Source organism: Suncus etruscus, chromosome 1 (genome assembly GCF_024139225.1).
Source record: "Suncus etruscus isolate mSunEtr1 chromosome 1, mSunEtr1.pri.cur, whole genome shotgun sequence".
In the NCBI taxonomy this organism is placed as follows: domain Eukaryota; kingdom Metazoa; phylum Chordata; class Mammalia; order Eulipotyphla; family Soricidae; genus Suncus; species Suncus etruscus.
Genome location: NC_064848.1, coordinates 153,897,262 through 153,908,364, shown reverse-complemented (window position 1 = coordinate 153,908,364; position 11,103 = coordinate 153,897,262). Strand labels below are relative to the sequence as shown.

At 41.1% G+C, this 11,103-nt stretch overlaps 1 protein-coding gene across 1 annotated transcript; it reads left to right on the top strand.

The window, feature by feature from the left end:
* The first annotated feature begins 3,050 nt into the window (after window positions 1–3,050).
* LOC126012216 (C-type lectin domain family 10 member A-like) lies at window positions 3,051–7,145 on the top strand. The gene is given in 10 exon segments (XM_049776057.1): window positions 3,051–3,236; window positions 4,332–4,470; window positions 5,078–5,194; window positions 5,484–5,579; window positions 5,662–5,733; window positions 5,843–5,914; window positions 6,063–6,149; window positions 6,227–6,378; window positions 6,629–6,735; window positions 6,856–7,145. Coding segments are annotated over 9 exon segments (927 nt in total). The 5' UTR covers window positions 3,051–3,236; window positions 4,332–4,403; the 3' UTR covers window positions 7,013–7,145.
* Window positions 7,146–11,103: the final 3,958 nt, after the last annotated feature.

The window sequence follows — 11,103 nt, the reverse complement described above, 5'->3', positions numbered from 1 at the left end:
GTTTAAGGTTTACTACTGACTTTGCACTCAAGGATCACCCCGACTTTGCCTCCTGCAGCTCGCAGGTAAATTGAGTTTGAGACCCCTGCCTTAGCCTAAATACAAAGAGACCTTATCCTTAAAGTTTTCTGGCATAAGACTGACTCTGGTTTCCAGGCATACTAGGCTGTCCAACCCCTGAGTCATTCTCTGTGATCACGGCGACATTTTTTTTTCACACATTAGCTGTTATTGGTGTCTGGTTTCTGTAGTTAAAGATTTTGGTTTCTGTGCCAGAAAGATTCTGTTTTCTGTGTTTCATCGAAGTCAGGTTTTGGAACGTCCTCAACTTTCACCTCACCATTAGATGCAGAGCGTCCTGCCCTGCAAGCAAGTTGTTGCTGTTGCTGAGTCATCTGGGTGTTAAGGAAGCACTCCTTGGAGTAAAGTCAATGCCACAGTAGCGGTAGGGTCTTCCCTGGTAGAAGTTTGCTTCCTGGTGATGTTGTAGATAATTGTGGTTGTTTCTGTAGATGGTCAATGATTCAGGGGTGTATGAAAAATGTCCATCTTTTGAGACCTGAGCCAAGTCATTATACCAGTGTTCAGGGTATAAAGTCTAACTGCATTACAAAATTTGTGTTCCTATCTCTATTAGGTAATAACTTGTTTGCATATGTAGTATTTTCCCATTTTAATACGCCTTTGCAAAGGAGGAACAATGCCATAATGTATTATTGATGCCTCTAGGGAGCCAAGGGAACAAGTCCAACAATCCCCTTAACTTGGTTCTAACATGAATTCTAAAGCAAAAGACTCTTCTACCAGAATTACTTGTTGAACTGATCACAAAGAAAAAAAAGAAAGAAAAACAAACAAACAAAAAACAGTGGGCACAATTGTCACTGTATAAGGGGATATTCAATAAGTTATAGCACTTAAGGGAATACATCTAGGATATTCAAAGGAGATATGCTTGTCCCCTTTATGTCTTTAGAAATAGTCGGGAGGATGCTGAATCCTGGATGCCACTTTGGTCTGTGATTTGGTCTTCTGGAGTCTGCAAAATGACTCCCAGCAGTTCCATATCGGGAAATGCCTTTGAGTGGGAACTAATCAGAAACCTAGTATGGTAGCAACCAGAGTTACAGAGTGAAGGAAGGTGGAGGACAGGAGGCCACTGAGAGTAGATAAGTAGGAACAGAATACTAGTTTCTTCTCAGCCTGAGAGTCTTATTTTTTCAATTTGGTAGTGGTTGGCAGCTAGCTTGGGTGGAGATAATAATGAGCTTCATGGGGAGCCAAGAACTGAGGGTAAAAATGGTTAAATGTGGGGTAATAAGTGGTGGGAGTGAGGGAGTAAAGGACTAAAAATGAGCTTCTGGGTGGTGAGCCAAGGGGGGAAAGAAAGTATACAACATAGACATTCTGTATATGACAAACAGATTAAACCCAATGATATCCAAATAGTTGTCCATACTTTCCAAGCTAGCACCGCCAAAAGTTTCAGAATGGGCAGGGGTAGGAAGGAAAGTTGCCTGCGACTTCCTAAAGCCAGCACCTTTTGTGCTCTTGTGCTGCCATTCCCCATGCTGGCAAAAGCTCCCAGCTCCCAGGAAGGAAAGAGATCCTTCAATAGCTGGAAGCCCAGAAGTTCACCACCCCTACCCAAACCCTCCATCCAGAGCTAGGTGGGAAATGGGGAAAGATTGGGGTCCCCTAAAATTCCTCTCCAGACCCACCTCACTGGTCCCCTGGGCATGAGGCCCAGGGTAGCCCTGGAGTTTCTTATTGTTATCTCACTTTTCAGTAAAATCTCTGGTAAATGACTGATCATTATACACACTAGGCCTTTCCACTTGTTATGAGCTCTGTTGAAATATTCTTTCTCCTGCAACTCTTCCATGACTTTGACTTACTCTTTCAGAATTTTGTTTGTGGGAGGGCATATCTAGAGGTTCTTAGGGCTGACTTCTGGCTCTGTACCTAGGGATCACTCCTCGTAAACTCAGAGGACCATGTAGGGTATTGGAGATTAAATGTGGGTCAGTTGCATGCAAAGTAAGAGCCCTACTACTGTATCATCTCTCAAACAGGTCATGCATATTCTCTATTAGTTCATTTGTTAGCTCATCTCTGTGTCTACTATATTACTGCACTGCATTAATACATGCATTTGGGGATAAACACTACTGCATTTTTTTACATAAATAATAGTCTGTTTTACCAATACATGCACTCATACATGCACTGTTTATACTCAACAAGCACTTATTGAGGTCTACAATATGCTAGGTGCTCTCCATCTGTAATCTAATTTTTGAGACATAAAGGACCTTTAAAAATGTGTATAACTTGGTAAATCACAGCATTATAAATAAAATTAGAAAAAAATGTTATGATGAATTCAGAAACCATTTTAGGAGGGATTGAAGAGTTTGCAGGATTAAGTACTCCTTGCGAAGATAATGCATGTAAGAGAAAACTGCCCACACCAGCACTGAAGCTGAATTCTATCTCATATTTACCACATCATGAGCAAGTCATACTCTAATTCTTAGTCCACCATCCAAAATATTTCTTGTTTCTCATGAAAATTGAATAATTAATGTAGGACAAGTGTCTGTTGCAATCCCAACACAAATTTTTCAACAAATTTTGTTCCTTTCCAGGATTCTCCTCTCTCACTTCCACCAGGAAATTCTAACCTGTCACCCATTTCCCTCAAATTGAATAGAATTTGACCAGAGAGGGGTTGTTTGATGACTGAGGCACCGGTAGAAGCTTAGATGCCAGGCATTGGGATGGAACAATATCAGAGAAATGGGCTCTTTTGAACCTGGGTTTGCAATGATAGATACCAACAATTCTGAAAAATTCAGATGGAGGAAGTGAAATACTACACAGTTGTTTCCTTCTGATACTGCTCCTTTCTCAAAAAGAGGTTTTTTTCCTTTAATTATTTTGTTTTTAAAAAGAACTGGGAAAGGCGGAACTGGAGTAGTCAAGCCCTGTAGGAGGAAAGCAAAATGATCTTAATCCTACTTCCCCTACCCACAGAATCGCAGCTTTTAAAGTTGGGAAAACAGGAAGTCACAGATACCTGTGCTCTCAGACAAATACATCAAGACAACTGGTTACTTATCTGGCTCCATCATCAGACACTTCTACCTCAAGTATCCAGAATTTATTATTTTCCAAATCTGGCCATTGCTGCACAAGGACCCTAAGGATCCCTGCCTCCTGAATTTCCACAGGTAAGGGGTTAGGATTAAAGTTCAGCCAAGAGAATGGTGTGAGAAGTGAGAGGAAGTGGGAAGTAGGTTCTATGGTCCTCATGTGGGACCCATACTAATGAATAAAAAGAAATAGAAAGGGACATCTTAGGGAGTTATTTACTAAAAATTTCAGATTATTTCCTTCACAGAATTGAACTTAATTCCATGATTTGCACCCACAACCTCAGTTGTAAACTGAGACGCAAACCCCATTCCATTACTAATCTATTTAGAGCTCTCTCTTATGCCTATCTGCAATACTAATTCCAATGCTTACTTCAATTACTCCTGTAACCCCAGAGTTAATATAATTTGAACACCAGCCTCAACTGCAAAGTTGTATCTCAATTCTATCTCCATCTTTGGTGCCAAGTATAAATTAAGCTTTATCCATGAAATTAATACACAAGTATGGGCTCCAGTCCTAGTAGTAACAATCTTCAATTCTAAGACATTGAGCTACATTATAACTTTATTTCCACTTTCAATAGAAAATTCAGCACAGTTCTAATTCAAATTTCATTCCTGACTCCACTTCTAATCTCAGATACGAATCCAGGTCTATTTCCATGCCTAACTCTAAAACCAGATGCACTTTTTTTCCCCCTTTTTTGTTCGTTTTTTTTTGGGGGGGCCACACCCATCTATGCACATGGGTAACTCATGGTTCTTCACTGAAGAGTTACTCCTGGCAGGCTTCGGGAATCATAGGATGCCAAGGATTGAACTCGGATTGTCTACATGCAAGGCAAAAATACCCTGCCCATTGTGTTATCAGTCTGCCTCCCATAGGTGCCTTCTTTTTTGGGGGGAGGAAGCAATCACACCTGGCAGCACTCAGGGGTTACTCCTGGCTCTGCGCTCAGAAGTCACTCCTGGCAGCCTTAGAGGACCATATGGGATGCTGGGATTCGAATCAGGGGCCGTCCTGTGTTTGCTGCGTGCAAAGCAAATGCTTTACTATTGTGCTATCGCTCTGGCCCCCACAGGTGCCTTCATAAATCAAATTTCTTACCTTATCTCTGGCTCTGACTTTAGCTCTAACCTACTTCCAGCCTCCCTCCTTTTTCCTAGGTCCCAGTGCCTTAACCTGGCATCTAGCCTTGCCTCCATTTCAGCTCTGACAGCTTTCTTGTTTGTCTAAGCATGTCATTGAGGTATGAAAACTTCCAGGACTTGGAGAGTGAGCAGAAAAGTGAGTACTTTTGAAATGGTAAAAAATAAAAGAGAAATGTTTTTGTAAAATATATTTAGTTACATGTCTGTAACTCTACTTTGAGCACAGGTTATTATCCCCAACTCTGAAGACCTAGCCTCAGGTGTCTTCAGTACATAGACAATTCAAGGTCTTAGGAAAAGCAGGGAGAGGGAAGTTTACAGTATGCCTGTTTCCTGTGCTCTGGGGGAGGATTCAAGTTTGCCCTAGGGGAATAAGTAGTTGGGTTTAAATGGGAAATTCATTTGCTCATTTGTTGGAATAAATGAGCCTATTAAGAGTCTGGATATCTCTAGTTCCTCCTACCTCCTCCACCAGCTCTCTTGATAAAGTCTTACATAATCCATAATTTCTTGTGTATTCTTGCATGTGTGTTTGTGTGTGTGTGTTTCCCAGAAGTGTCAGTCCAAGTGATGGAGGACATGTGCTTCTTCCTGAGAGTTAAATATTGGGATATTCCCTGCACCTGAGTTATTTTTGTCCTATCTTCCCCAGCATCACATAAGCCAGCCTTCATCCCTGACAGGCCCCTATGGCCATATCCTTCTCCCCTGTATCTCTGATGCCTGGACTCTCTTGGCTCTGACATGATCTCCTCTTGCAGGGATGCCTCCTCTCCAGTCCTCCCTGCAGCATCTCTGTTCCGGTTCCCGCATTGTCCTGTTCAGCTTGTGCCTCAGTCTTCTCCTACTGCTTGTCACCTGTGTGATTGGATTCCAAAGTGAGAACAACAGGGTGGGCAGGGTGCAGTGATGGGGACTATAGGAGATAGTGATGGACCAGGATAGCTGAAGGCACTGTGGCTTAGTAGATGGGTAGTGCAATCAAATGACAACTCTTTAAGTCTTGATTTCCTCACCTGCAATGTTGAGTATCAATTGCACCTTCCCTTTTGGGTTGATTTGCTGTGCTATGAGTTGGTGAAAACAAGGTATGCCAGTGCTCACTCAGTATCCACTCACAGAAGGCCTGTTTTATCTTCACACCAATTATGTCACCTTTATACTCAGATTCCAAGTTTCAGAAAGACCTGGAAAATATGAGGACTAAATTCAGCAATTTCACATCAAACACAGAGACTGAATTTCAGGCACTGAACTCCCAAGGTAAACCTGGTGTGGAGGGCATTCTGATATGAGTGGGATGTTGAGGGGAAGAAAAAAAGTCCTGGATCCTGATGTCCTCCAGGTCACAGTGCACAAAAAACCATTGCTTCTCTGAAGACGGAGATGGAGAATCAAATGCAGAAACTAAAAGCAGGTGAAAAGCCTTCCAGGGATTTGTGATTGGCAGGGGAGTTTGCAGGATGAGGGTGAGGTGGACACTAGGGCCTGAGAGTTAACTATGGTGCTGTGTGCTCTTCACTTAGTTCCTAGTTTGAATGACAAAGTGCTTGCTCTGGAAAATAAGTTGGATAAACAACAGGAGGAACTCAAATCAGGTTAAACCCCTTCTCTGTGTGTGATATGTTATGGATAGCCTAAACGTCCCTAGGGTGGGTCTCATGCAGGAACAGATGGCCTCCAAGGACTCACTGAGTAAGAGACACACCCAAGGCACTGTTGCCATGGCTCCTTTGTGTTTGCCAGATTATTCAGAAATGCTCCCATTGATCCAGAAGTTGGTCAAAAACGTAAATTCCCTCACCTGCAAGATTACTCTTCTAAAGAGCAATGGTAAGGGGTGTTTGGGGGTGTCTTCCCACTTATCCCTGACCAGCATCTCAGACCTTTCCTTTCCCTGGTTCCTTCAGGCTCTCAAGATAGCTGCTGTCCTACTACTTGGCTGGAATATGAAGGTAGCTGTTACTGGTTCTCTAGCACTGGGAAGACCTGGCCTGAGGCTGACAAATACTGCCAGCTGGAGAATGCCCACCTGGTCGTTATCAATTCCAGGGAGGAGCAGGTGAGAGTCTCTGGTGTACATTTAAGAAAATGGTTCTCACCTAGGCTGCACATTAGGCCACTCCTCCACTCCCAGGGATGTTTAAAAGCAAATGCTTTCTCAGTCTCATTACCAGAGGTTTCATTTGCCTGGGCATTAGTATAAACACCCCAAAGCTACTCCACTCTTAATTAATAGCTGAAATTGGAATCACTAGTCCAAGTTGTTGGGTGTGGTGGGAAACATCATCATTACCTTTCTGTTGTCCCAGAATTTTGTACAGAAACATATAGGTTCCTCATATACTTGGATGGGCCTCAGTGATCCTGAAGGTGTCTGGAAATGGGCAGATGGGACGAACTATGAAACTAACTTCAAGTGAGTTCTGTGATTTTCTGTGCCCTCTTTCTGCACATTTTATCAGTTCAGCTTCTGCTACCTATGCCTAGATTATCTTCTGTCTGATCTCCTTAATGTGCTCCTGTTTTTTCCCCTTAGGAACTGGAAGCCAGGGCAGCCAGATGACTGGCATGGACATGGACTGGGTGGAGGAGAGGACTGTGCTCACTTCCATCCTGATGGTGGATGGAATGATGATGCCTGCCAGAGGGTCTACCACTGGGTCTGTGAGGGAGGCCTGAGTTCAGCCAACTAGAAGAACAACAAAAAGAGTTCCTATAGGCCGCTCAGCTTGGCAATGGCTGGCAATGGGTTGGAAAATCCTTCCCTGAAGACCTATAACAAGACTTATGTATTAGTGAGTCTCTGATAAATGTCCAATAGGACAATTAAAATAATATATAGCTATCCTTTTGCTCTCCTCTATGTCTCCTTATTATTTAACTTTAGTAAAAATAAACATGAATATTGTTTTTGACCATCAAACCAATCAACCATTTATCAATAAACTAACAAGTCACCCACTCTAGAGTCAGTAACCAACTAACCAGCTCATTCTTTTTTCCTTATGTTTCTGCCTTACTTATACATATATTTTATACACAGTATGTTTCAGGAGCCACTAAACATCTATACTTTTAAAAATAATCATTTTCTATTCTGATCATATAAAATCATATCAGGGACTAGAGAAATACTATATCAGGTAGGTCACTTGCCTTGTATGAGACTGACTTGGGTTTGAGCCAGAATTAACAGCTGATCATTTGCAGAATGTGTCCCCAAAACAAAAACATCAAAAAAGTGTTATTTGTACAAGCTTTTGGCGTGGTATCTATAGTATAGGTAAATTCTATTTTCCCATGTCCTCAAATCTTCTAGGATTCCTAGCCCATCAGAAAAATCAACTTCTTAACAGAGAAACATGTATCAGATTCATTTCTCAGAAGGGCTTTGTAGACCCCTGTTTCCTGATGGTAGAAACAGGTTTTAAAAATCCAAGATCTTGGGGCCGGGTAGGTGGCGCTGGAGGTAAGGTGTCTGCCTTGCAAGCGCTAGCCAAGGAAGGACCGAGGTTCGATCCCCCGGCGTCCCATATGGTCCCCCCAAGCCAGGGGCGATTTCTGAGCACATAGCCAGGAGTAACCCCTGAGCGTCAAACGGGTGTGGCCCAAAAACCAAAAAAAAAAAAAAAATCCAAGATCTTGGGCTGGAGCAACAGTACAGTATGTAGGGCACTTATCTTGTATGTAGCCTACTGGGATTTAATTCCAGGTGTCTGATATGGTCCCGTGAGGAGCAAAAAAAAAATCCTAAACCCCATTTAGGATTAATTCCTCAGTGTGGAGCAAGGAGTATCCCCTGAGCATTATTGAGTGTGGTTCCTCCAAGAAAAAACAAAATATAAGATCTAAAATTAAATGTGTTTTCAAGTATTATAGTTTAGAATACTCAAAAAATTTTATAGCACACTTGTGTTTTCAAACTGTTTATTGGTAGGATGTAATTGTATTAAATATATGCAAATAATTATTTTGCCATTAAACCACTGAAAGATTTATTAGAGAACTTTACCTCAATATGGAGAAATTAGCAAGATAAATTAAAGAAAAATTGACTAACTCAAAGACTAGGGAGTAAAGAAAAATCACTTTATTATGAAATGACCAAAAATAGAATTTTAGGGGCTGGAGATATAGTACAGAGACTAAAAGTTCTTTTCTTTCATGCAGCCAACCAAGATTCAATCCCCTGCACCCAATATGGTCCATGAAACATCGTCAGGAGTGATCACTGAGTGTAAAGTAGGAAATAAGCCCTAAGCACCAGTGGGTGTGGTCCAAGAACCAAAACCAAATACAACTTTAAAACACCAATAATATTTAAATCAATTATTGTAGTATATTTTCTTCATTGATTTATATAATCACATTTCAAATAGTTCTGTTGCATCTTTGGTTAGAATTAACTTGATGAAATCCTGTCTGAACTAGAGTAGTCCCAGAAATCCTGACTCATGCAGACAACTGATGACTAATGAGTAATATCTACTCATTAATAGTATTTAAAAATACTTGGTGCAATGTCTTTTAAATAACCTTTCAGAAATATCCTTCATTGAAGACATTTTTAACCACAAAATTTTAAACAGAGTACTAAGCTCACATCAAAAGGAGCAGAAATCCACAAACTGATTTTGAATGACATAATTTATTATAATGCATAATATAAGAAAAGCATTATTATTTATTGAAAAATAGTACAGAACTACTTTACGAGATGCTTTGCAAACAGTAAGTACCTAAGTACCTAAGAACATTGAAAACTAACATTTTCCAATCTGTTTTGTAGAGTTTGCAATGTTTGAGATATGTTCATGTTATAAGAATTTGCCATACTAGTTAGCTAACAGCCTAAACTCTTTATTGGGCAGTTCTTCACACTAAGCTCTTAAAATCTCATCAATATAATTAAGAATATGCAAAACATCAAATAAACCTCCATTTGAAAGTTTCCTTCTTCCTCTGAAGTAATAGGGAAAAAATGTGGTTTTCCAATGGGTCTCTATGGATTTAGGTTACAAAAAATCTACAAATTTAGGCTAAAAGACATCTTTAAATTTTTTGGGAGGCAGAGTACAGTGGATAGGGTACTTGCCTTGCATGCTGCTGGTCTGGATTAGATATCCAGCACCCCATACTGTTCCCCAAATCTGCCAGGAGTAACCCCTGAGCACAGAACTAAGAGTACTGAGAGAGCCCTGAGTATTGCTGGTTGCGGCACAAAACCTAAAGAATGTTTTGAATTGTTTTGAATTTAGTATCTGATTTTGTATACAGGCAAAATTATTAACTTCCAGAAAAAAAGGAATTATTTGATTAGTGAAGAGAAATCCTCTCACTCCAATCCTGAGGGGACTGGGGAATGTGAGTCTGGAAGCAACACCAATGCAAGAAATAATCCACACCAAGTTAGGGAGATAAAATAGGTTCAAGCAGAATGAGCTGGCAGATAGGCAAGTTGTGGAACAAACCCTGAAATCTCCTTGACCTGTGGTCTTTATTGGGAAGAGGAGGACCACTCCATGAGTGGAGAACAGTAGGTGTATTGGGTCAATCCAGAGATTCTATTCACCCAAGTGGGATAAATATTTGCAAAGAATAAGCCCTCCTGATTAGAAAGAAGACCAAGACTGGTTACTTCAACAACTATCCCTTAGTGTTTACATTAAAAATGCTGAAATATGAAATAAACCAGAATAAATAATGTTCAAAAGTTCTCTGAAAAAGGTGGGAGCCCTAATCTAGAGGCTCAAAAGGTGGTTGTATTTTGCACAAGCAAAGTTAGGAAAATGACAATAAAAAAAAAAGCTTAGCCTAAGAACAGGGTGTCTTTACGTATCTCTCTGGTCATATAACTGACTGCAGGTTTCAGGCAGTTTACATTTGTCTAACCCCAGGGTCTTTCTTCTAGGTCCCAGGAAAACTTTTCCAAATAGCAGTTGTCACAGTCAGGCTTCTGTAATTAGAGATCTTGGTTTTTTTTTTTTTTTATAGATCCTATCTCATTATCAGGGCATCCTGAAACGTGCCCTGGTGTCATTTCACTGTCAGGTGGCATGGCCTGGAAACCTGCCCTGGTTGCAAGTTGTTGCTGTTTTCAAGTAATTGTCAGGGTGGCATAGGAGCTCATTCTGGTACATGTTCATGCCAGATCAGCACAAAAGCCTGCCTTGGTATTAGGTCATTGACTGGCATGGTGCAGAAGCCTCTGCCAGTTCCAATGATAGGACCCAAGTTTGTGGGTGAAAAATCGATCTCTGAGCAACTGAAACCTAAGTCAAGGCTTCATGACAAATGTTGAGGGTGGAAGGCCCCCTGCAACATATAAATTTAGAGTCCCTATCCCATTTATCTTACCTAATTATTCCCAATTTTATTGGGCCCATGCAAAAAAAAAGAAAGAAAAAAATGTTGCAAGGTACTATTGAGGTAATAGGAGGCTCTAATAACATGTTAAACAGTCCCCATCTGCATAGATCTGGTAAACACATTGTTCTCAAGACATACACATATCCCCTAATATTTTCTCCTAACCAAGTCCAAAGGGGGCAAAACTATATCACAATAAGGAAATACATATAAAGAAATATACAGACTCAAGCACTGGCAGAGGAAGTGATGTCACAGGCCCCATGTGAGTGGATTGCGATTGCAACACATGCAGCAGCTGCCTGGAGATAGAAAGGCTGTGTCCTGTATTAGAGCCACCACTGTGGAGCCGCCGCCAGGAAGGAGCAGCCGCTGCTGCCTAGGACTGTGCATTTAAAGATGAGGGGGAGAGTAG